Consider the following 27,606-nt stretch of genomic DNA (forward strand, 5'->3'; position numbering starts at 1 on the left):
CTCTAAGCATTTTTGACCTTGGGGAATTGACATAACCCCTCTGCTCTTCCATTTCCTGCTACGATTGTTTCATGCAAAACATATTTATGGAACTCTTGCTCAATAGCAGGTACAATCCTAAATGCTGGAAGCAAAAAAAAAAAAATGAAATAGATGGGGCTTCTGCACTCCTCGAGCTTACTTTCTAGAGACAGACAAATTAACAAAAAATCATTCTGTTCTCAGGCTAGCATATGGGGAGTAAAAGGCTTTCTGAGTAGGTGATCTTTACAAGGAAACAAGGCAGACAAAAAGCGTCAGTACTGAGAGGACCTCGGCATATCTAGTGAAGGCAAGGGGCTGTGGAAGGAATGAGTGTGTGAGGTAACATGGGGTAGCAGGTGCAGAAGAACTGAGGGAAAAGCAGCAGAAGTGAGGTCAGAAAGGTGGGAAGAACCGTGTGACAGGCAGAGATTTATAAGTTGGTTTTGGATTTGAAATATACTGGGAAGTCTTTGAAGGATTATAAATTGGAGAGATGAGATGATTTACATTTTGAAAAAATCACCTTGCCAGGTGTAGAGAGCACATAAGCAGGGAGACCAGTTAGAACACTGTTGGAATATTTCAAGCAGATGAAAACAGAGTTGAATTGGGGTGGTTGTTGTAGACGTAGGAAGAAGAGAAAGGATTTGGAAGCTACTGTAGTAGGGTCAGTGCCCACAGAACTTGTTTATGGGATGGATGGAAGGCTGAGGAACAGGAGAGTTACCAAGGATGATTCCTGCATTTTGGCTGGAGCATGGGGTGGATGGTGGTAATGTTCACTAAGTTGGGGAAGACAGCAACTATTTTGGGGTAGATAGTTTGGGACATGTTTTGGACTTGTTGGAGATACAGGAGGAATCAAGGAGATAGTTGTTCATATGATTCTGGAGTTTAGGGGAAAGGATAATAACATTTACTAGGGAGAATTAATTGGGAGAATTAAATGAGATAATACCAGTAGGATGCACACAGAAATGGACATTCCATAAGTTTAGTTCTTTCCTCTTCCTTGCTCCTACAATACTCATGAACAATTTTTTTAACCTTTGAGCAAGCCATGAAGAGTTAATATTACTTGCACTAGCTACTGGCTCCCTGTCCTAAGCATTGAAGTCCTTGTGTGGGGGGAAGAAGAAGTTGCTCATGGAAGTGTCCCTCCTGCCCCATTCTTCATGTGTCCCCTTCCATTTCAAACACCCATAAATTACTAAGGACTGCAGTAGTAACAGACTTCCACTAGTCATTTTGATCAAGTGCTAAAGCATTTATCTTATATTTAGTCATGGCCTGAAGATGCTCTCCAGGCAGTTGCCTCACGCTTCTTGGAAGAAATTGAAATGTCAGAGGAAATACGAGAAGGCTGTATCAACATGTGTAAAAGCTTCCACACTTCTACTATAGATTTATCAACATCCTTCTTTGTTGAACTTCAAAGATACAATTATGTGACTCCTACTTCTTATCTTGAATTAATCTCCACTTTCAAACTGTTGTTGGAAAAGAAAAGAAGGTAAAAATGAAATTTCATATTTCTAAGTAAGCAATGGTGGTTTAAAAATATTTGTACAAAAATGACATGGTTATGATGTTAAAGAGATTTATTTTGCATATGCATATACATATATATGAACTGTGAGTTTTGTTAAATCTTTGAATGATGTATTCCACAAACATTTGTAGGATTGGGAGAAGGTCTGATGCATTGTCTTGAACATCCTAAGTGCATAATCATAGTTGTTGAAAGAATAAAGGTGGGCCACTCAGAGCTGGGCTAGGACTCCAGGATCCTTTGACAATGATATTGAGTAAACACCAATAGAGAGAATTTTTTTTTGATAAGTAATTAGATAAAACTGTAGAGTAGCTGAAACCCAGAGACAGCTACTCTATCTACCTAGCCAACTTTCCTTCTTTAAACTTTCATTTGAAAACATTGATAGAAATATCAATCAGCTTAATATACTACAGAATGTATCAGTGTGAGTTCTTAATGTCGTTGAGGGTGACTTATAGTCAAAAGTATTATTCAGAAGCTTCTGTGGTTCCATAAAACACTCAATATATTATAAAATGTAAAAACATTATTTTAAGCTAGAAAGCTAGAAGTTTAGAAGTTTTAGTGATCTGCCTTCTAAGGGAGCTTTTAGCTAATGTTTGATCATATTCAAAAAGTTATTTAAATTTTTTTACATTGCATTTGTAATCTTTAATAGTTTTTATTTCCCTTTGAGGTCTGATTTAACCAATCAAACTTTCCTAGGTCCTTATATAATTTATAAAATCTAGTCGGTTAAACTGATACATAGGGTGAGCCTTACGTTCTTTTAATTGTTTGAATATTATCTATAAACTTTGAGATATTTTTACCTTAAAACAGAAGTCTATCTTAAATATAGAGAACAAACAGAGGGGTTACTGGAGGGATTGTGGAAGGGGGGATGGGCTAAATGGGTAAGGGGTACCCTTACTCCCAAAATCATTGTTGTACTATATGCTAACTTGGATGTAAATTAAAAAAAAACACACACACAACAAAAAACAGAGTCTATCTCTTGCTCAATTGCACAATTTATACTGGACTATAAGGTTAATCTGTTAGCCTAACAGACCAAATTCTTCTAAATATTAAAAATATGTACTTAAAACACCAATGTGCACAGATTTCATGCCACAAAAATATTAACACAAAGATTAATGTTTGCATATTAACTGTTAATTTTAAATCTTCCTGTGCTAACCGACTATGTGAAGCATTTGAAGCACCTTTTCTCGTACTGTCCAGGATGCTACCTAGATCCTGGTAGGACCCTCCTCATCCATATTGACAGTGACTATTGTAATACCTTCTCCAGCTCGGGTGTCTGGGCTTTCCTGTGCACCATGATCCATACCCCTGTGTTTGAATCCTACTATTAGTACTTTCTGTATCTACCTAGTGAAATCTGCAACCCCTACCCAGGGCTGCTACATGAATTGGCTGAATTTTATAATTGCTTTGGCTGTCAAAATAATTATCTTTTCATGTAGATCTTATGATCTTTAACTTAAAGGAATCTTGCCTTTTTTTTTTTCTTCCATATTTTCCCATCCAGGAGGATTGACACCTTTTAGAGAGTCTGATTAAATTTTGGTCACTTAGGGGTGCCTGGGTGGCTCAGTCGGTTGAGCGTCCAACTTCGGCTCAGGTCATGATCTCACAGTTTGTGGGTTCGAGCCCCGCATCAGGCTCTGTGCTGACGGCTCAGAGCCTGGAGCTTGCTTCAGTTATGTATCTCCCTCTCTCTCTGCCCCTCCCCCACTCACACTTTGTCTCACTCTGTTTCTCAAAAATAAATAAATGTAAAAAAAAATTAAAAAATAAATTTTGGTCACTTATATCTCTATTTGATTGTACACTCACAAGGTTTAAGGCCATCCTAACTGAAAGAAATATTATGAAAATGAGATAGAAAGTTATAGGAGGATTGAAAGCAATAATTTTCTAGGAATTTTTTCAATATTCTTCTTGGCCTTTCAAATCTTCCTCTCTTATAAAAAAAAATTCTCCTTTACCTCAACCAGTATCCCCATCCTGTGGTTACTCTTCCCTTAATGGCTAATGCCTTCAGATGTCTTTAGAGCCAGGCACTATGGTAACCTAGAAGCAAGCAGGTCAACTGCCAGGACACCAAGAGTTTAGCTAGCAAATCATCACATGGGGTGAGCCACAATATGAAAACTCTTCATGCCGGCAGGAGTGAGACCTTTCCTGTTTTGTTCAACTAAAACCAGACTCACAGATAATACGGTATCATGTATCCACTCCCCTCAGTTCCCATTATGTCAAGTATTTTGCTGATTCAGAGGGAATCAACAACGTATGACAAAACATGGTATACCCTCACCATTTCTTTTTTTTTCTTCCAAGCTTTTATTTAAATTCAGGTTAGTTAACATGTGGTGTAGTATTGGTTTCAGGAGTAGAATTTAGTGATTCATATAACACCCAGTGCTTATCCCAACAAGTGTCCTCCTTAATGCCCATCACCCATTTAGCCTATTCTCTGCCCACCTCTCCTGCAGCTACGCTCAGTTCTATAGTTAAGAGTGTCTTATGATTTGCCTCCCTCTCTGTTTTTATGTTATTTTATTTTTCCTTCCCTTCCGCTCTGTTCCTCTGTTTTGTTTCTTAAATTCCACATGAGTAAAATCATATGGCATTTGTATTTCTCTGACTGACATATTTAATTTAGCATAATACACTCTAGTTCCATTCATATCATTGCAAATGGCAAGATTTCATTCTTTTTATGGCTGTGTAATATTCCATTGTGGATGCATACCACATCTTCTTTATCCATTCATCAGTTGATGGACGTTTGGGATCTTTGCATAATTTGGCCATTGTTGATAATGTTTCTGTAAACATTTGGGTGCATATACCCCTTTGTATACTTTGGGCAAACATTTGGGTGCATGTGCCCCATATTTTTGTATCCTTTGGGTAAATATTCAGGAGTGTAATTGCTGGGTGGTAGGGTAGTTGTATTTTTAACTTTTTAAGTAACCTCCATACTGTTTTCCAGAGTGGCTGCACCAGATTGCATTCCCAGCAACAGTGCAAGAGGGTTCCCCTTTCTCTGTATCCTCGCCAACATCTGTTGTTTCTTGAGTTGTTAAATTTAACCATTCTGATAGGTGTGAGCTAGTATCTCATTGTGGTTTTAATTTGTGTTTCCCTGATGGTGAGTGATGTTCAGCATTGTTTCATGTGTCTATTAGCCATTTGGCATACCCTCACTTCTAAATTTTTTTTTTAATCCCTCTGTGGCCATCTTTTTAATGTTCCCCTGGTTAACCTATTCCAGCTTGGATCAGATAAGCCCTCAGCTGAAGGGCGTGCTTCTGCTTTTAGACAGTTATCAGGTTGGTTTGTTATTTACTCCAACCTCCTTTTTGAAGATGATTTCAAAAATGTGTCACCTTTTACTTTGAAACATTGTGGTATATCAAATACTTAAAATGAAACAAATTAGGAGCACCTGAGTGGCTCAGTTGGTTAAGCATTTGACTATGGATTTTGGCTCAGGTCCTGATCTCACAGTTGGTGAGTTCAAGCCTTGCACTGGGCTCCGTGCTGACAGTGCAGTGCCTGCTTGGAATCCTCTCTCTCTCTCTCTCTCTCTCTCTCTCTCTCTCTCTCTGTCTCCCTCTCTCCCTCCCTCCCTCCCTCCCTCCCTTTCCCTCTGCCCCTCCCCTACTTGTGCACACTCATGCTTTCTCTAAATAGATAGATAGATAGATAGATAGATAGATATAAAGAAACAAATTATAAAGAAGAGTTTCTCTACATTTAATGGATAATTATCCAGAGACATATATGAATGCAGATAAAAAATTTAAAGCACATTAAAATACTACTATATTCCTAATCAAGTATTATTACCTTGTAGTCATTTTGTACCACAAAAGTGTTGAGTTGTATTATCTATCCTATTTGTCACTTTTGTTTTCATAAAAAATTATTTCAAGATATTGAAACTTCTTAAAATCATCAGCCACCTTTGCAAGCATTCAAAGTCCTATATTTCGGTCTCTGAGGTCTATTTGAAAGATATGATTGTAAAAAGGTTTTAAGGAACATCAGTGTTGTAGTAATAAACTTCCCAAAGTGACTAAACTTAGAGGGCACGCCATTCATTTTGATAAAGAGCACTCCTTGCCTTATGCCTAGTATCTAATAAATCACAGAATAACTTTCGAATTTCTGTTACATGCCTGGATATTGGGCTAGGTAGTGGAAATAGAAAAACAAGCACGGCTTATTTTTGGCTCTTAATCGTGCACAATGCAGTCTTCTAAAGTTCATATTTTTTGACAAATGGTGATGTGAAAATCTTTCATACTGCTCCCTTAGTTATGTCTGGAAAAATTCTGCAAAGCTCAAGAATTTTTTTTTTTCCTTAAAGGATACAGAACTTGATGCCTAACCTTGTTTTATCTGTTTGCTCCCAGTGAAGTAATGACAATGAAGAAGAGGTATGAAGTGGGTTTGGACAAACTGGATTCCGCTGCATCCCAAGTAGCCACCATGCAATCTGAGTTAGAAGCTCTACATCCACAATTAAAAGTTGCCAGCAAAGAGGTGGATGAAATGATGGCAGTCATCGAGAGGGAGTCGGCGGAAGTCGCCAAAACTGAAAAAATAGTGAAAGCTGATGAGACCATAGCAAACGAACAAGCTATGGCCGCCAAAGCCATCAAAGACGAGTGTGACGCTGACCTGGCGGGGGCCTTGCCGATATTAGAGTCGGCGCTGTCTGCCCTTGATACTCTCACGGCACAGGTGAGAACACGGTGACACTCTTGAAGACACGCATCATCACAGCCTGAGAGTGTTTACCGTTGTGGCCTACCATCTGGTCTGTCTGTCCCAATTAGTCTCCACATTTAATGGAATCGAAATCATTTTCAAATTGGCGAAAGAATTGCCTGATTGACCTGGCAAAAAAGCAATGCGTGCGCCCATGAATTTGGGAAAAGTAGGGGCGCCCGGGTCGCTTAGTTGGTTAAGCCTCCGACTTCAGCTCAGATCACGATCTTGCAGTTCGTGGGTTGGAGCCCTGCGTGGGGCTCTGTGCTGACAGCTCAGGGCCTGAGCCTGCTTTGGATTCTGTGTCTCCCTCTCTCTGTGTCCTTCCCCCACTCATGTTGTCTCTCTCTCTGTCTCTCCCTCTCTCTCTCTCTAATATAAACATTAAAACAACTTTTTTAATTAAAAAGAATTTTGGAAGAGAAGAAAGCTGCCAAGTTTTATAACCTACCTTGAAAGCTCTGTTCTTTTAAGAACTTTGCACAATAACTTCGCAGCACAACAGTGGACACAAGCACAAGACTTTAAGTACGTATTTTGATTCTGAGGTGCACCTTTCTCGTAGTTAGACGCTTTTGTAATTGATATCTACCTTACAATAGATGTGATAACATAATGTGTTAGTGTTTGTTAGTGTTTTGGGTTTTTTATTTTTGTGATACTTAATAATATGCCTTACGATGTTATACTTTATAATAGCGTGTCTTAAACTTGATGAAATGTAATAAAAATTTAGATGTGAAAGGGTTTCAGTTAAGAAAGATGAAGGTGATTTTTATTTTTTTATTAAAAAATTTTTTTTCAACGTTTTATTTTATTTTTGGGACAGAGAGAGACAGAGCATGAACGGGGGAGGGGGAGGGGCAGAGAGAGAGGGAGACACAGAATCGGAAACAGGCTCCAGGCTCCGAGCCATCAGCCCAGAGCCTGACGCGGGGCTTGAACTCAGGGACCGCGAGATCGTGACCTGGCTGAAGTCTGACGCTTAACCGACTGCGCCACCCAGGCGCCCTATTTATTTTTGGGACAGAGAGAGACAGAGCATGAACGGGGGAGGGGCAGAGAGAGAGGGAGACACAGAATCGGAAACAGGCTCCAGGCTCTAAGCCATCAGCCCAGAGCCTGACGCGGGGCTCGAACTCACGGACCGCGAGATCGTGACCTGGCTGAGGTTGGACGCTTAACCGACTGCGCCACCCAGGCGCCCCAAGATGAAGGTGATTTTTAAAAGTAGTGTTGAGAATTGTGACTAAACTTTTGGGTGGAGGTAGGAGAGACCATTAGATCCTTTCTTCACACCTCACTTCAAAATAGATTTCAGAATGATTGAAATGTAAATATAAATAGCTATATTACTATAAAATAGTAGAAAATGCAGGTCATGTTTATATCTTGGAGTGGATTAGGTCCTTGGACTTCTTTGATATGAGAGAAATCAGAAAAAAAAAACTAAGCAAAATTATTTGTAATATATATGCTCTGGATACTTTTCTGTTTTTTCATAACTAATAAAATTCTTTAAGTTATAAATTTTAGTCCCTAAAAACAACACATTTTTTTTTTGTTATAAACATCACAGAAGTGTAGAAACACGGGGGGAAAATATTTAAACTACATGGCAAACAAAAGATTAATATGCCTCTATGTGAAAAGCTCTTAAAAATCAATAAGAAAAAAATAGCCGTAAGATAAGAGAGTAAACGATTTAAAGAAGTAATTCACAAAAGAGGAAATGCAAATAGTCAATAAACATATGAAGATCTATCCTACTTCATTTATATTTTAAGAAATACAGATTAAAATATTTCTTTTGCCTGTCAGAATGCCTGGCATTGTTGCTAAGGGTATATGTAGTAAAACAGGCATCCTTATACACTTTATGGAGAGTAGTTTGTCAATATGTGTCCAAAGCTTTAAAAACAAAAGACATAAAGTTCTTAATTCAGCATGGAAATTATAATAGTAAAAAATAGAGGAAGAAACATAGGGCATGAGACTTATGGTTCATATCTATACATCAGAAGGTCATGCAGCCATTAAAATGAAGTGTTTCATAGCATGAAAAGATGCCCGCTATATATTGTTATTGAAATATAAAAAGTTTTAAAACAGCATTATGTTATGTATACTATAATTCCATTGGTCAAAATGTAGCATATACACTAATTTGTAGCCTATATATACACAGAAGAACATAGGGAAGAAATGTAAATAAAAATATTTCCAGTAGTTAACTAGCTAATATGGGATTATAGGAGACTTTTGTTTGAATAATTTCTCTGTATTTTCTAACGTTTACGTCTATTGCTTTTATAGTTTTTAAGAAGCTATAAAACTCTTATTTTGCAACAGTCAGATCTCTCTTAAGCATTTTTGAAGTAGACTTTATGTCATAAGTAATCTCACATTAAGGTATCTTTCCACTTTTCTTTTTCATGTTTAACTTTGGGACAAACTTCTCAATGCTTTTTGGCACAATTCTATCACTGCCACTATTTCTACACAATGAACAGAATGAGTTTCTGTATCTTATGGTTTAGTTTGAAAATAGGAGCCGATTATAAGTCATGCATAAACAAACAGTTCTTTCCTCATACTTAGCATGTTGTTATTTCAAGGACATTACAGTGGTAAAATCCATGAAGAGTCCTCCTGCTGGTGTCAAGCTTGTTATGGAAGCTATATGCATCTTGAAAGGCATCAAAGCTGACAAAATCCCTGACCCAACAGGTTCAGGAAAAAAAATAGAGGATTTCTGGGGTCCAGCTAAGAGACTTCTTGGTGACATCCGATTTCTACAGTCACTTCATGAATATGACAAGGACAACATTCCAGCAGCTTATATGAATATCATAAGAAAACATTATATTCCAAACCCAGATTTTGTTCCAGAAAAGATTAGAAATGCTTCCACGGCAGCTGAAGGTCTGTGCAAATGGGTCATAGCAATGGATTCATATGATAAGTAAGTACTGACTGAAAAAAACCCCACAGGGGCTCCTGGGTGGCTCAGTCGGTTGAGTGTCCGACTTCAGCTCAGGTCATGATCTCACAGTCTGTGAGTTTGAGCCCCGCATCAGGCTCTGTGCTGATGGCTCAGAGCCTGGAGCCTGCTTCCGATTCTGTGTCTCCCTCTCTCTCTGCCCCTTCCCTGCTCATGCTCTGTCTCTGTCTCAAAAATAAATAAAAACATTAAGAAAAAAACATTTAAAAAAACCACAAAACCCTGATATGTTTTATTTTCCCATTTGGTCATTTAGAGAATATAAAACTTAAAAGCTATACAGGTGAGAGGCTCCTTGGAAAATCACATCTAATACCTGCTGTCTGTGTACATATCCACTGGAGGCAAGACTGTACCAATGATATGGTATAATAGAGTGTGCTGAAACTTTTTTGGACTCAGGAACCCTTTATACTCTTAAAAATTCTTGAAGACACCAAACCCTTTTGCTTATCTACCATATTAGAAGATGAAATGGAGAAATTTGAACAACTATTAATTCATAAAAACATTACATGTTACATAAGTAACTTATTTTTTTAATCCACATTTTTCACACAAAAAATTATGAAAACAGTAGTGGTGGTTTATAGTTTTGTAAATCTCTTTGATATGTGTCCAATAGAAGACAGCTGGACACGCCAATCTGTTTCTTCAATCTGTTGCAATATATTGTTTCAGTTGACGTATATGAAGAAAATACAACCTAAACACAGACGTTTTAGTTGGACACTAGAGGATCTCATGGACTCCCTGAAGGGGATGAAGCATGCCTTGGACCACATTTTGGAAACCACTAGTATAATATATATTCTTTGTGAGACAAGGAGCCTTTTTTTGATGATTGTGTGAGAATATATATATATATATATATATATATCTTTTACAAAACAGAAATTACTGGTTTATTCTTCAAAGAGCAACAGTTACAGGAAGTCTTTCAAACTCCTACACCGTTTGAATAATTGTGCATATATACCACACACTGCGTATATTTTGGATCATGAACGTTAATGATGAAGTTTAATATTTTGACATTTATTTAGAAAGCTAACACCACTGACTCCATTTTCCCAATAGGCGATAATTTAGATCCATTCTTTTTCTTATATTTTCCCTGCTGTTACCAACCTACATATTTATAAGACGGCTGGTTTTAGTTAAAGGTATATTCTGAAAATGTTTAAAAAGCAAAATGACATAGATAAAACACCTCACCCTCTCCTACAAATTAAGCCCTAACGAATCAGAATGTTTTCTGCAAAAACTGTCATATTTTGCACGAATACACGGTTCTCCTTTTGTAAAATCACCAATATTCATACTGTCAATAATCTAATATTTTACCGTGAGTAAAAAAATTACTTATTTGAAAATGTTGTGCATATTTGGTATCCGTTTTAATCATCATTTCTTAAATGCTGGGGTCAGGTTTGATTCTTAGATGAAATCTAGACTATAGGAATCAGGGTCAGTTTTGCATAAAGATATGTTCTGAGGTTTGGTAAGGATAGAAAAGCAAATTCAGTGATAGGAAGTGCACTACAGTATAAAATGTATATCTGACTTTCTAATTTTCCTTTTTGTAGAGTGGCAAAAATAGTAGCTCCCAAAAAGATAAAACTGGCTGCAGCTGAAGGGGAGCTTAAAATTGCGATGGATGGTCTCAGAAAGAAGCAGGCAGCCCTACAGGAAGTTCAGGACAAGCTGGCCAAGCTTCAGGATACGCTGGAACTAAACAAACAAAAGAAGGCAGATTTGGAAAACCAGGTATGTGATAATATAGACAAGTATGGGAAAATCTTCATTACTTTAATAAGCATGATGTTTCTTGTAGCAAATAACAGCAACAATCCTGTTTTCTTCCGGGTTGGGGAAGTTGCCATTGGCAAATTATGGCCCACAGGCCAAATCCACTATTGCCTGTTTCTGCATGACCCGTAAGCTAATAACGGTTTTGAAATTTTAAAATAATTCTCCATGTTATAGATCAGGAAATGGAGAACCAAAAAATTAAGTGACTTAGGCTGTGTAAGAGTTAATGGCACAGCTGAGATTAGAACTCAATACCAAGAACCATACTATGTCCACTGAAAATGATTCTAAGACTAAAAAGATTGCTCTGCCTTGGTGAAAATGTTCGTAACAAACAACTGCTCAAATCTGATTACGTTCCAGGAAAAAGAAGTCAAAGTATTTTATAACAGTCAATGTTTATTGAGTGCTTACTAAGTGCAAGTCACTGTTTTGGGAGCAGTATGTACTACCTCATTTATTCTCAAAACAGCCTTCTGAAGGAGGTAGTCTTTTTGTATCATTTTGAAGAAACTGAAGCACAGAAAGTTTAACAATTTGCCTGTGGTCAACCCAGCTTCCAGGCATTAAGGCTAAAATCTGAATGAAGACAGTCTGACTCTAATAGCTCTGTCTTTACCACAGTAGCAGACTGTTTCTTCCTATAGGATATAACCACAAATTCCGTATTTGTACAAATATATGACATTGTGCTAATCTTTAGAAATATTACTTATTACAGGGCATGATTTCCAAGTGGTCAGATTTAGTTTAAATAATAAAATACGTGGGTATATAGTTTACTATAAACATTGTCAATTCTGCTATATGTTTGAAACTTTTATCTTTCATGATAAAATGTTAGAAATCATGGTCATGTGAAATGAACATACACTTATATGTGGACCAAAAATCTGCTTTTGGAGGAAAAATTTTAGTTAAAATATTTTCACTTAGTAATTTCTGATGGTAACTATTGTAATCTGAGACATGATTCAGTTGATTATAAACATTATTGGAAAAAGAATGAAGAAGGAAACTAGGAAGACAGAAGGTATTAAGAGAAGAAAAATTAAAAGAGAAAGGATTTAAATTTAGGAAGTACCAAAATTTTTACCAATTACATACCATTTGCTTTTTTAAACTTATCTTTAGATAAACTAATTTAGTAGTTTATATCTTTTGGTCTAAAAGCCTTTATTTAATATCAATATTTTTTTAGCTTTTTTTTTTATTTATTTATTCATTTTCGAGAGACAGAGAGACAGAGCACAAGCGGGGGAGGGGCAGAGAGAGAGGGAGACCCAGAACTCAAGCAGGCTCCAGGCTCCGAGCTGTCAGCACAGAGCCAGATGCGGGGCTCGAACCCACAAACCGCGAGATCATGACCTGAGCCAAAGTCGGATGTCCAACTAAATAAGCCACCCAGGTGCCCCTTTAATATCAATATTAATAGCATTAAGAGGGATGTCTGGGTGGCTCAGTGTCCCACTTCAGCTCAGGTCATGATCTCATGGTTCAAGAGTTCGAACCCCACATCAGACTTACTGATGTCAGCACAGAGCCCACTTCAGATCCACTGCCCCCTCTCTCTCTGTCCCTTCCCCCTCCCTCCCTCTCTCTCTATCTCTCTGTCAAAAATAAATAAACATTTAAAACAAAATTTTTTAATGCATTAGGAAAAAGTATAAGCGAAATTCTTACTCCACAATAATCTACAAGTCTCTGCTTTTATCAGCTGTTTACTACTTCTCTTCATGTCATTCATTTTATTTTGAACCTTAAGCTAACTTTTACTTAGTTTTGTTTTTATCCAAGAATAATGATGCTAAGTCATTTAAAATTAAACTAAAATAATTTAGGCATTCTACTGGAATATTGCCATTGCATGGGTTGAAATGGCTTTTCTCCAAGTTTTCCACCGTCATAATTATCCTTTTTCTTTTAATCACATTGCTCAATTACATATAATCAAATTTGGTTGACAGTCTTCTGCACAAAGTAGGCTCTCAGCTATTGATTGATGTCCTAATTGAAGGTTAATTGCAAGTGTGTGACAAGGTTGACACAATTTAACAACTTGAAAATTATGCTTCGCAAGTAAGCATAAATTATTACTACTTTTAAACATTTAACCTTTAAAATCATGATTAAGTTGGTGTGCCTGAGTGGTGCAGTTGGTTGAACATTGAACTCTCCATCTCGGCTCAGGTCATGATTTCACAGATTGTGAGTTTGAGCCCCACTTAGGGTTCTGCAGTGATGGAGCAGAGCCTGCTCAGGATTCTGTCTCTCCTTTTCTCTGCCCCTCCCCCACTTGTGCAGGCACGTGCGTGCTCACTCTCTCTCAAAATGAATAAACTTAAAAAAATTAAACAAAATTATCATTAAGTCAGCCATAAGTTAGATGAGGAGAAGATTTTGATGGAATATTTGAAACAAAATACATTTAGAGTATTTAAAACTGAGGAAGAACATACTCGGGAGAAAGTTCTTTATTACTTAACTAAATTGCAGTATCTCCTGCTGTAGATCATTTCCTTAAATAGAGCTATTCTTGGGGTGCCTGGATGGCTCAGGAGGTTAAGCGTCCAACTTCGGCTCAGGTCATGATCTCATGGTCTGTGAGTTTGAGATCTGCATGAGGCTCTGTGCTGACAGCTCAGAGCCTGGAGCCTGCTTCAGAATCTATGTCTCCCTCTCTCTCTCTCTGCCCTCCCCTGCTCACGCTCTCTCTCTCTCTCTCAAAAAATGAATAAACATTTTAAAAATGAGAAAATAGAGATATTCTTGCACTACATGATGAATATCCATTATGAATTTCATAAACTGTATACACTTTATTATACATGCTTATTGTACATACTTTATTATGAACATTTTAAAACATGTCATGGAGTTTTCAGTCTTGACGTAGCTGGAAAGTGACATAGCTCACATTTTTTTAAAGAGTTAAAAAAATTCCAGATGAAAGTTTGTAAATAAAAAAAATAATTTATCTCCGAGGGCAAAATCTTGCAGAATTTTCAATTTATTTTACTTGTGGATGTTGAGAAAAGCTGACTTTTTTTTTTTCTTTTAAGGTTGACTTGTGCAGCAAAAAGCTAGACCGAGCCGAGCAGTTGATTGGAGGCCTTGGGGGTGAGAAAACGCGATGGAGCCTTACAGCTCTGGAGCTGGGCCAGTTGTACATCAACCTGACAGGTGATATCCTCATTTCCTCAGGAGTTGTGGCTTACCTTGGCGCCTTTACATCTAACTATCGACAGGTAAAGAATACTAGTTGGTTTCTAAGGTCTCTTCCTGACCCTCTCATTATAGCCAGCACTAATCTCATCTTAGAGGATTTTGTTTGCTTGCTTTTTGTTTTTTTGGTAAGTATGGGGAGTGAAGTGTTTCCAAGTGATTTGTAGTTGTGTATCTTAGTTATTCTATAAATTGGCTTGATAGCCAGAAGATGCTATATCAAATGTTCTTCTGAAATCAAATTGTTTTAGAAACAAAAAGATTGACTCCAAAAGGTAACATGAAATGGTAGACCCTGATGATAAAATTTTAGTTCCTAAACAACTATAAAGATACCAGGATTTTTTATGTCTTTGTGTGTGTGTGTGTGTGTGTGTGTGTGTGTGTGTGTGTGTGTGTTTAATCAACTTCTCCCTATGAGTTTCAGTAATGGATCATTTCAAAAATCACTTCAGAGACTGAAAGTTTAGGGGAGGAAAAGGCAAGCTGGCTTAGAACCAAATGGATTCTTTCCTTGGAAAATAAATACCAAGGGACGCCTGGGTGGCTCTGTCAGTTAAGCGTCTTTAAGCATCTGACTGTTGACTTGTGTTGAGGTCATGATCTTACGGGTTCGTGAGATCAAGCCCCACTTTGTGCTCTGTGCTGACAGTGTGGAGCCTGCTTGGGATTCTCTCTCCTCTCTCTCTGCTCCTCTCCTGCTTATGCACATGTACATGCTCTCTCTCAAAGTATATAAACATTAAAAAGAAAGAAAGAAAGAAAGAAAGAAAGAAAGAAAGAAAGAAAGAAAGAAAAGAAAGAAGGCAAATACTGTGTTTTCTGCTTCAAATTTCCACCGCTTTGATGGATTCTGCCTCCTCTCTTCCCCCTTCTCTATAGCAACCTAGACTTTAACTTTTTTTAATGAGTCGCTGATGTCTCAGTTCCTTCCTATGAATTCATTCTGTCCTGCTCTGATCCTCTCGTGGGTCAGGGCAGTTGGCAGATCACACCCCATTGGAAGTTTCCCATTCAGTAGTAAGCAGAAGGTGATTGTAGCAACTCGTTGTCTGCCCAGATGCCCTCCTGGCTTCCTGAGCTTCCGTGTCCAACAACCAGCGCCTGTGGCTCTTTTTTGGCAAACTTCCCTTGGGTTCTTAGAGTTCACTTTGCCCAGGGTGTGGAGAGCCAGAATTGCTGAGACTGATTTCCCTCGAGGGCAGGCCTGGATGAAAGACTGACAGGAGTGGGAGCATGAGAGTCTGTGTCCCTTCCTGCTGGTTGGAACGACTCTAAGTAGTAACTCACCCTCCCTGTGGGACCAGCTGAAGCCACCTGCAGCACAGTGCTGGCTGATCCCTCACCTTCTACTAGCTGCTCCCCAGTCCTTTTACTGCTTCCCCTCACATCCTTTCTTTAATAAATCACTTCAGATAAATCTTCATTTCAGAGTTTGCTTCTGGGAAACCCAGCTGAGACAAAAAAGCCTTCACAACAATTTTGGTTCTTTTCTCGCATCAAAACCTCTGGATACCAAGAGCCCTCCATAAATAGCTGGATCCCCTCCCTCCAAGCTTCATCTGAGTGGTTGTTAATTATTCATCAACCCCTTTGTAAAATTTCTGGTTCTCTCTATAAATAAAACATAGACAACTCCAATTCTTCTAGGAGAATGGGGCCCGCAGTACTTCAGCTGCTGTGCCCACGCCAATCTGTAAAACAGAATCCTGTCGTGCTATAAGCCCTAGAGTTGAATTAATTCGAACTTGTTCACTTTTCCGGCCAACGGTTAAAGTCAAAACTGTTGTGGTGGTGGTGGTGGCTGTTTTCTCCAAGATGACACTCCTAATGGCCACTTTTTAAATTTCTACTATCTAGTGTACCACCGGAGTATTAGGCAAGGCTCTTGGCTTCTATGTAGAGATGCTTGTTCAGAGCACCTCGTGTTCATTTCAGCTCTTCTCTGCCGCTATACCCCTTTAGATATGTAACTGGGCCACTTCAATTTCTAACCCAGAATTTGGTAACGTACCATACCTGTCAACGATGAACAGTAACTATTGCTTTCGCTTTCGCTACTGCTTTCCCATATCTCTGACTAGTCTGCCAAGACCAGCATCAAGCTATATTTGACGAAGCCTTCAGATCTTCCCCCAAAGTCTATAGGCCGCCCCACAGCCTGACAACAAAGAGATCAAAACAGGCCAGTAGGAACCGTGTATAAGAAGGCCGAATTCAAACCGGAAATGCTTGATACCCCTCCTCCCTACACAGCCACACCACTCGTTCCTGGTAACAACAGCCAACCCAAACAGAAAGCCAGATGATAGTGTTTAAGTGCTCCTAAGAGGTGACATTTTTGCCCCCCATTGTTTGCCCTGCAGTGTCCCACCTACAAATATGTGGCATTACGTGGCAAAGGGACTTTGTTATTAAGGTTGCTAATCAGCTGAACTTAAAATAGGAAGATCATCTTTGGACTTGATTATAGGATAGTATCCTTTTAAAGCAAAGTAAGGAAGTGCCCAAAGAATGATAGGGACGTGCTAAAGGAACATAAAATGTAGTTTAACGTTACTTCCACTGGCCATATCAGCAATAAATACTGATAGTAACATAACTCATTGAATAAAAGATGTGGGCAAAATGAGTGAAGAGGTTCAAAAGGTACAGACTGATAATTAGAAAATAAGTAAGTCCTGGGATTTAATGTACAGCATGGTGACTACAGTTAATAATGATGTATTATATATTTGAAAGTTGCTGCAAGAGTAGATCTTCAAAGTTCTCATCCCAAGAAAAACATTTTTGTAACTATGGTGATGGATGTCAACAACTTACTGTGATGAGTTCACAATATATACAAAGAGTGAATCGTCTTGTACACTTGAAACTATTATCATGTTATAGGTCAGTAGAAAAGAGACCAAGTAGGTCTCTTTTCTTGAAACTAATATCATGTTATAGGTCAGTAGAAAAGAGACCAAGATAATAGAAAAAGGTCGATCTATACTGACATAAATTAATAAATTTAAAAGAATGAGTGCCTGACAAAACCTAGAAATTTTCAGCTGTGAGTATCTCCCCACGAAATGTTATTAATTACAAAGGGAAAGGGGAAAAAAGTAATGCAGAGGCTGTAATCCAATATTAGACAAGTACTGCCTTAACTAAGTTTTGATTCATAATAAAAACTCTGAATTCCTTTATGTGGGTAGTTTGCTCAGCCCTCACCGCAACCATTTCCTGTATTGGGCTCTAATACTGCAGCTTATAATAGGCACCCAGCTTCCAGCAGACCTCAGATACGTAACACCTGAAGATCCTTCATCACTGTACCTGAGGAATTACTCAAACTATCCAATCCCTAGGAAGCCCAGGCAATACAGCTAACCCTATAACATACTGCTTGCATATATAATTGCCTCCTACAGTTTCACCTTGCTGTTACCCTGTATCTGGGGGCAACTTCTGGTGTGGAAGCTTTCTCCCATTTGGCAGTGTAAGTAACAAAGAGTTCTGCCTTTCATCTATCTGAGTGTCTTGTGTCCCACCACCCAAAGAAGATTTAATTATACCTAAGATCATACAATTATGAGGCAGAAGCCTGGCAGGCAACACCTTAAACAAGTGATAAAAATCACTATCATCAATAAATGAACAGTCTGAAATCTTGTACCACTGATTGAGTGCAATGAGAAGAATACGACTACATTTTCTATGATATTGTGGCCAAAGATGTGTAACCTGAACTGAATCATGAGAGAACATCACAGAGACCCAACTTTGGGGCATTCTACAAACTAACTGATTGATCAAGGTCATAAAAGTCATCAACTCCCCCTAACCTGTCATGACCTTTCATGTGCAAACCTAAAGGAATGTTGGTGGAGCCTGCTCAGCAGGAGGCCAAGGGAGATGGGGTGCCCACCATGCCCCCTCTACCAGCACCCCTCCACACATGGCATCTCATTCGCCTGTGGGCTCGTACCAACACCTCGTGTGTCTGTGCCTCTTCCCCACGTCTCTTCCTAACCTATATTTTTCCTCTGGTCGTGCCTTGCACTGTTTCTGAACTCTTACATGTAACCTCAGATTGGACCTTGACTTCTAACTTTGTGAGTGTGAACCCGGACTTAAAGTACCCTTTTGGTTCCTGAGTAGCCTAGCAAACTATGCCCTAGGTGGGATATCCCAGACTCCAATGTGTATCCTGGTACATATTGTTGGTACCTGATAGTCCTGCCATGGTTCCTTTCCCCAGGCATGTGAGAGCCAGAAAAAAAGGTTTTCATTTTTTAGTCCCCTACCAGTTCAAATTAGATTTATGCCATAATACTAAGGCTTGCTGGTTATTTGTAATTTAAAGAAAATATATAGAAAGATGATGGTCTCCAACTACTTTGTCGAATGAAGCTTTAGAATAATAATTGGCAATTGTTTTTTTCAGATACAGCATTCTGACGTCAACTTCACTATTAAGTGATCTACCTAAAATTAACATTGGATATAGTTAACTTTCATTTGAATGTATAGTGGACCTTCTAAATAATAATTTTATTTGAAAAATCTGATAAATTATTTTTGAGGTGCAGTTGCAACAATGGTTTGTTGACTCAGGGAATAAAACATAATCAAGGAGTTGACAAAGTATTCATTTGGTAACTTCCAGCCTCATTTCTGTATCTCTTGTGTATGTCTTAAAGAACCAAACGAAGGAGTGGACAAATTTGTGCAAAAACAATGATATTCCCTGCTCTGATGATTATTCTCTTATGGGTATCCTGGGAGAAGCAGTGACAATTCGAACCTGGAATATTGCTGGGTTACCTTCTGACTCATTTTCCATTGATAACGGGATCATCATAATGTAAGGAAAATATTTTTCTCACAAATGATCTCTATTAATCAGTAGATTTATTTATCTGTGCATCTTTTAAACAATTATAGCTAGTAAACTTTTATTGTATTGGAAAAAATGTACTTAAATTATTAATTAGCTAAATTAAATATGAATAATCACTTCCTTCTAGTAATATTAAAATGATGGCATATTGGAGGCTATAGTAAACAATCAAAGACCCTAATGACTTTTGCTTAATTTTTAATCAATTTTTAGCAAATAGAGCAAAGCTCTACCATGAAAATGAAGTCCAAACTGTTGATTCCTGTAAAATTACAGGGTTTTGTTATTGCAGGTTACTGAAAGGTACAATGGTGGGTTGGTGGCAGTGATGGTCTCAAGTGTACCAAATTCTTAGTCCCTCCTGGGTGTGGGACCAGCTTAACTGATATGGATACATTTCTGAGTCCTGGGCTGACCGGGACTTTCAAGATAGTGGCCATTGCTCCTGGAATCTCCCAGTTAGTAGATAAATCCCATGGACATTGGACTGGAAGAACACTGCAGGCTCACCCATCTTCACCTTTCCTCCAAGTCTTATCTCCCCAAAACCAAAAACTTCAGCCTGACCCAGTGTAAGGACAATTATGATTCATGTTACCTCCTAGTTCACTTTACCATGCACCTTCTATCACTGGGCCAGTCTTCTTGGAGGTTTTGGCATATTAAGAATAGCACAGGTAAACCATCAGGAGAAATGTTCGGTTCTGTGTTACAAGACTTTTGATCGGTTGTTAGTTTACTACTGAAAAAGTAAGTGATGTAATAGTACTTAATTTAAAGTAAAAATGGCAGAGGCATGTGAATTTTTTAAAATTCACTTCAAATAACTGCTACGTATGAAGATGAGTTATTCTTAAATTTTTTGGGTGTAGTATTTATTTAATTATTCCACAATTTAAAACTCTGGTGAATACATTTCTTTACTGCTTGACAAATGATCCTGACATATATATGGACTTATTTAGCATTTATTCACCGAATTGTTCTACTGGAATTTGAGGTATGTGCAATTTGAATATAAAGTAAAAATTGGTAAGACCACTTAGGGAAGTTATACTCGAGACAAGCTAATCCTTACAATTGGGCCCTGAATTAATTTCAAAGCTTTCTGGTCATTAAGGCAAAAAAGAAAAGTGTGTCATATAGCTCTCATTTTTTAACTAGGTAAATTGTACTTAGACAAACTTTTTCAGGAACTAAACTTAAATGTAATTATTTTGTTGATTTGGAGAAAAGACTACAAGGCTTTTCTTCGGGGAACTAAAATTAAGTACTGGGTGCTCTGCTCTGATAATCTAAATTAATCCCGAAGAGAAATTATAGGATCTAGATAAATGATAAATATGTACATTAGTTTGCCACTGAAACAGATTTTTTAAGTGCCTTTTTTACAAGTACAGGATAACAACTAATTTTTTTTTTAATTCCTTAACCAGGTAGGTGGCATGTAGAGTGTTTGCGCTGATGTTTAATGTGAGAATAAGGCATTAACCTATATGGGAGATTTCTGAAAGTTTAGAAGTCTACTTTTACTTTGTCCAGCTGGACCAATTAACCTCAGCCTTAAGAATAAGTCACATTTTTGCTGTTTTTGCTACTGTTGTTGCTATTTTTTTCCCCTCCCAGAAAAAATACTTTGCTTTTTCCCAGCATTTGTGAATATAATTGGTCATGTCCCTCATAATGGTAGTTAGGTCTTTATTGTTTCGATTTGCAATTTATATACCTTTGTTCCACCTCACAGGATATCTATAACCATTATATTCATTGGAGGCTAAATTGCTTCTTATTTTATAGCAAATAAATGTACTCTTTCTTTTGGGTCCAGTCATATTTCAATAATAATAGAACTATTGGTGATTATTTTTCAAGATAACAAACTCACATTTCAGGAGAGAAAGAGGTAAAACATGACGTTAATGAGCCAGAACCCCTACATTTTTGCTATTTGTTTATAGAAATGTTGAAATATTAGCAAAAAGTTATGGTGAGCAACATTACTAAGACAGAAATGTTAACCTTTTTATCCGTGGCTTATTTTGTCAATGTATTTTGGTGATCTCCTACTGAGAGGTTTCAGTAAATAGGTTTAAGGTGATCATTTTGAAGTGTCAGATAAGTATCTTATTTACTCGCCTACTGTGTTCTTCTCTTCCCCAGAGATACTTGCTTGGTAATGATAATACCTAATACTGAGCACTTACTAAAGACCTAATCCTGGGCTAAGTGCTTTTCACATGCTATCTCAACTGACTGAAGAGTTGATGATTTAGGGAAAGGGGAAGAATCTATAAGATTTAGATAAATTGGATTATAATTAACTTTTGCAGCTACTGACACTTGAAGGTCCTTGGCTAATCAGAATTTCAAGGGCTAGTGATAACATTAAATGTGATTGTGTTGTATCTGAACATTTCACAGGGAAATAGTATTAACATTGTTTAACAACTTGGTAAATAAATCAGACCTATATCTAATATACCTCTGCTTTTTAAAAAATGTCTTAGTTTTCATTTCTGTAAGAGATAAATTCAGCTTATTTCAGTAGCAGTAATAACAGAGAGGAGCACCCACCTTTCATTGTCTGCTTTTATCAATTTTTATGTATGGACATGTGTAAAGAGGAAAATAATAAAACTCTTTGAGATGCATCACCATTACATATTTAAATTTTATGTCCTTCCCTGCACAATAGTGAACATGTATTATCACTGTATGCATTTTTGGGGGCACCTGGATGGCTCAGTTGGTTAAGTGTCCAACTGTTGATTTCATCTCAGGTTGTGATCTCACGGTCTGTGACATCAGGCTCTGCACTGACAGCATGAAGCCTTCTTGGGATTCTCTTTCTTCCACCCTCTCTCTCTCTCTCAGAATAAATTAAAAAATCAACGTTTAAAAAATGTATTTTTCAAAAACCCCAAAGAGCACCGAATTAGAATCCTCTCTAGACCATCACAAAAGAGCAAACAGTATTAAAACCTGGAATGCTGAGTCTATAAAAATTCAGTTTTCATTTGGGAGCCACTGGTTTTAAAGCATTTCTGGATTCAAGAATGTTTGGTGGAGGAAGTAAGAGAGAAGCTTGTGTAGAGAAAAATGTCTTATCAAAAAATAATGCAAAATAATAGTGGAGAGGAAGTAAGCAGGAAATGTGGTGCTTGTTCATTTCAAATTCAGGATTTATATTCCTCCAAAGACTGAAGCTGTTTAAACCAATGTGTGTTGCATATAGCTCTCCAAAATAATTGCTGTTAAAACCAGTACATTCTTTTCTACCTACTCTGAAGAATGTCTCCTTTGAAATTTTATTCATTTAATATGTTACACTGTAGAAGTCCTAATCTTTAAAAGCAAAATTTGCTTTAGGGGCACCTGGGTGGCTCAGCTGGTTAAGTGCTCGACTTCAGCTCAGGTCATGATCTCTCGGTCACCAGTTTGAGCCCTGAATTGGGCTCTGTGCTGACAGCTCAGAGCCTGGAGCCTGCTTCTGATCGTATGTCTCCCTCTCTCTCTCTCTCTGCCCCTCCCCTGTTTGGGCATGCGTGTGTGCTCTCTCTCTCTCAAAAAATAAATAAAAACATTGAAAAAATTTTTTAAGCAAAATCTGCTTTAAAAATAAAAAAAAAACAAAAATCAAAAACTGAAGTTACAACATTGTCCTGCTTTTCGATCAAAAACATGTCATATTGGGATGCTGGGGTGGCCTAATTGGTTGAGTGTCTGACTCTCAATTCCAGCTCAGGTCATGATCTCATGGTTCATGAATTCAAGTTCCACATTGGGCTCTGCATGGACACCATGGAGCCTGCTGAGGATTCTCTCTCTGCCTCTCCCCTCTCTCTCTCTCTCTCTCACACACACACAAAAATGTAGAAAAACACAAAAATAACTAAATAAAAACTGTTTTAAAATGTCATATTGAGGGTATTATTTGGAGAAAATAAGTTTGATATAATTGTTAACTAGGTGTGGAACAGCATACCATTACCCTTTTTCCATTGAATTGCTTTTACATTTTTGTTGAAAACCAGTTATCCACATATGTGTGGGTCTTTTTCTGGATTGTTCATTCTGTTCCATTGATCTATTTGTCTTTTTAAATTTTTTTTAATTTTTAACTTTATTTTGAGGGAGAGCAAGTAGGGGAGGGACAGAGTGAGAGTGAGACAGATCTCAAGCAGGCTCTGTGCTATCAGCACAGAGCCCAACACGGGGCTCGAGCTCACAAACTGTGAGACCATGACCTGAGCCAAAACCAAGAGTCAGACACTTAACCAACTGAGCCACCCAGGCAACCCTATTTGTTTGTTTTGGTGCAAACACCACATTTTCTTGATTAGTATAGCTTTATATTAGGTCTTGAAGTTAGATTATATATCCTCCAACTTTGTTTTCCTTTTTCGGAATTGTGTCTATTTTTTTTTTAATTTTTTTTTTTAACGTTTATTTATTTTTGAGACAGGGAGAGACAGGGGATGAACGGGGGAGGGTCAGAGAGAGAGGGAGACACAGACTCCGAAACAGGCTCCAGGCTCTGAGCTGTCAGCACAGAGCCCGACGCGGGGCTCGAACTCACGGACTGCGAGATCGTGACCTGAGCCGAAGCCGGATGCCTAATCGACTGAGCCACCCAGGCGCCCCATGTTGTGTCTATTTTTTACCTCTCAATATAAGTTTTAGATTCAGTTTTTAAATATCTACAAAAGATCCTTCTGGGATTTTGATTGGAACTGCATTCAATCTATACATCAATCTGAGAAAAATTGACAAGTCTTCTATAAATACATCTTTATTTTTTAAGATCACCTTTGATCTCTTGCATCAGTATTTCCTTGTTAGACTTACACCCAGTATGTCTTAATTTTTGTGTGCTATTATAAATGGTGCTTTAAAAAAGTTTATTCAGTTCATTGTTGGTATTAGAAAAACAATTGAGGGGCGTCTGGGTGTCTCAGTCAGTTAAATGTCTGATTCTTGATTTCGGCTCAGGTCACGATCTTGTGGTCATGGGATTGAGCCTTACCTCAGGCTGGGCCTGGAGCCTGCTTAAGATTCTATCTCTTCCTGTCTCTCTGCTCCTCCCTCCCAATAAAAAATAGAAAAAAGAAAAGCAACTGATGTTTGAATATTGACCGTGTACATTGTGACCTTGATAAATTCATTTATTAGTTCTGTGATCTTTTATATAGGTTCATTATGATCTTATATATAGACAATCATACTCTATGCAAATAGACACAGTTCTATTTCTCATTTTCTAAAATTATGCCTTTTATTTCTTTTTCTTGGCTTATTGTACTGTCAGGGACTTTTTATGTTTATATTGGCAAGTGTGAGAATATTTGTCATAAAAATATAATTTACAGTGTTGTACATTGTTCCTTTTACCCAATCTTAGGAGAAAGGAATTAGTCTTTCACCATGACATATTATATTAACTGTGGGTTTTTTGTATATCCTTTTCATCAGGTAAAGGAAATTCCCTCTGTTCTTAGTTTGCCGAGGGTTCGTACCATTTTACGTGTTAAATTTTGTCAAGTGCTTGTTCTGTGTCTATTGAGATATATTTTTTTTACTGTTTTTCAAGCCTCAACTTTAATAAATTTGAATAAAACCAGACATGAGTACAATTTTCAGAAAAGCTTAGCTTTCTGATGAGGGTTTGACAACATGATATTTTGGTTTTAATGGGCAGTATGTTTTGTTTCTGGTTTTTGCAAACATGATACAATGAGCCTTACAATGTTGCACAGATGATTGGATTTTGCAGGGTCTCCTGCTAACGATTCTGAATAGTAAGATGTGCCCTGGGACCAGAGAGAACAATGTCCAGCAGAATGTTGACCAGACTTTGAATCTATAACATAGCATGACATTGCTTTTTCAAATAATTCCCTAGTACGTTTTTTTTTTTATCTACTTCTAATTATCTTATGGCCATTTATCAGTGCCTAAGTGTATGCCAGGCCCATATATACTTTCATACTCTGAGGCATCTCACGGATTACTGGCACAAGCAGGCATCCCAGTAAAGATGGCAGCACTGCCTGCTCTCTTGCCAAGTAGCGCACGGGCCTAGATGGTACCTGAGGTCTGCCTTCCACTCTGTTCTTTCTCTTCCATCCCTTCGTGCCAACCTGCACATGTTACTGCCTCTCTTTAAAAACAATTCTGCAGGGGCGCCTGGGTGGCTCAGTCGGTTGAGCATCCGACTTCAGCTCAGGTCATGATCTCACAGTCCGTGAGTTCGAGCCCTGCTTCGGGGTCCGTGCTGACAGCTCAGAGCCTGGGGCCTGCCTCAGATTCTGTGTCTCCCTCTCTCTCTGCCCCTCCCCTGCTCATGCTCTGTTTCTCTCTCTGTCTCAAAAATAAATAAATAAAATAAATAAATAAAATTCATTTGGTTTGTTTTCATAGCCTGATATCAGAACCCGTGGTGTAGTACCAAATTCTTGCACTAATTTCTATTTCTGTGCACCCTTGCTCATCTGATCGAGCTACTAATACGAGCTAACATTTATTGGGGCATAATGTATGGCAGACACTAATAGGCTCTTTTTAGTAATCTTCTCAATCTACTTAAAAGATCTATGGAATAGATACTATTGTTATCCACATAACTTACAACTCAGAAGTCTGATAAGCCTCAAAGAAGTAAAGTTGTCCAAGGATGAAAAGATTATTTCCTTCAAATGTTGATCAAGAATATCAGTGACTTACAAACCATGTCATTTCAGAAATTGAAAGAATTTATGAAAAGTTTATTTCTGCCTTGGCCAGCGGACATCAAACAATCTGTTGTTTTTTGTTTTTTTGTTTTTTTTATTCTTACTGTATTTTTAAGTAAACTCTACACCCAACATGGGGCTTGAACTCCGTGACCCTGAGTCATTTGCTCTACCAACTGAGTCAGCCAGGCGCCCCAAACTATCTTAACTTTTAAAGCTGACTTTGTTAGGGCCTCTGGCAAGCTCAGTCCACAGAGCATGTGACTCTTAATCTCCGGTCATGAACTTGAGCCCGACATTGGGTGTGGAGCCTACCCAAAAAAGAAAAAAAATAAAAAGAAACTTTGCTGTTTCTCCAAACATTTTTGGGATCATGCATTCACTGGGAGCCAGCAAGTGCCCCAAAGAAAAATCTCCAAATTGTGAAGAAAATAGGCATATTTCCTTTCAGAAAAATTAAAGCTAAAATGTTTAGCTATATATTTTTTTTACCCCTTTTAGCAGTAACTGTGCCTTGCATAAACCTCATTGGCTACGATACTGCCACTGCACAAAGCTAGCATGTTTAGCAATTGAAGAGTTCTCCCCCGGACCCCCCAAAACTACCCTGCAAATAGAGTGCCTACATTGTAGCGACTCAGGAAGAGGCAGGCTCCCTCCTTCCAAATCACCTCCATCAGAGAACACCCGCTGCTGAGTAGCAAGTCAGAGGTTTGGATTCACTGCCCCATACAAGGAGTCTTCAAAGTGTTAGACCTTCAAGTGTGGCCTATGAAGGAAAAAAATCTTAATTTGGGAGTGAGAAAATAGTGCTTTAGGACCACTGACTCCAAACCTACATCCTTCAGAACTCCAAGAAAACAGGCCAAGTACCTATCTACCTCAGGGCTGTGGGCCCCAAGATGCTTGGAGTTATCCTCAGGTGTAATTACTTTCCGTGATGCCCTTCTTCCTTGACTTCCTTGACTTCTGGCACAATGATGCCAATGCTGTCTCACAGTCACTAACACTATTCTGTCTTTGAGAATTTCAGATGATGATACAGGTCTGGTTCAATTCTTCCTTTTGCATTTATATTTGGGGGCTCCTGTTTGGGTGTTTTTGTTTTGTTTAAGCAGGCTCCATGCCCAAAGTGGGGCTTGAACTCATGACCCCCAAATCAAGAGTTGCATGCTCTAACCACAGAGCCAACCAAGTGCCCCTTAATTCTTCCTTTTGCATTTAGGGAAGACTGCTGTTTCCTATACTAGTTTTATGTGCTCTAATATAGCGTCAAAAACTACAAACACATTGAAATTAAAACATGAAATCTTAGGAATCAAAAATAACCCAGGGGCAATAAATAAATAAATAAATAAATACCAAATAAATAAAATCTTAAGGGGCACCTGGCTGGTCCAGGCAGCAGAGCATGTGACTCCCGATCTCGGGAGTCATAAGTTCAAGACCCACATTGAGAATAAAGGTCACTTAAAAAAAAAAATTAAGAACAATTTTTAAAAAAATAATACAAGGGCCAAAACCCTGGTGGTAAGCTAGTCAACAGTGTAGCTCATATGCACCT

General features: G+C 38.1%; 1 protein-coding gene and 1 pseudogene across 6 annotated transcripts in view; one reads left to right on the forward strand and one right to left on the reverse strand.

The window, feature by feature from the left end:
* DNAH7 (dynein axonemal heavy chain 7) overlaps positions 1 to 27,606 on the forward strand; it is a 276,184-nt gene that overhangs the window by 151,774 nt on the left and 96,804 nt on the right. For all 6 annotated transcript variants that reach the window (XM_047873404.1, XM_047873407.1, XM_047873406.1 and 3 more), the window contains 6 exons: positions 1,308 to 1,537; positions 6,022 to 6,352; positions 8,998 to 9,344; positions 10,973 to 11,153; positions 14,261 to 14,446; positions 19,112 to 19,275. In XM_047873404.1, the coding sequence (XP_047729360.1) occupies positions 1,308 to 1,537; positions 6,022 to 6,352; positions 8,998 to 9,344; positions 10,973 to 11,153; positions 14,261 to 14,446; positions 19,112 to 19,275 (1,439 nt within the window). The remainder of the gene's footprint in view (positions 1 to 1,307; positions 1,538 to 6,021; positions 6,353 to 8,997; positions 9,345 to 10,972; positions 11,154 to 14,260; positions 14,447 to 19,111; positions 19,276 to 27,606) is intronic.
* Positions 26,470 to 26,600, reverse strand: LOC125174123 (uncharacterized; annotated as a pseudogene).

Source organism: Prionailurus viverrinus, chromosome C1, assembly GCF_022837055.1.
Source record: "Prionailurus viverrinus isolate Anna chromosome C1, UM_Priviv_1.0, whole genome shotgun sequence".
Lineage (NCBI taxonomy): Eukaryota > Metazoa > Chordata > Mammalia > Carnivora > Felidae > Prionailurus > Prionailurus viverrinus.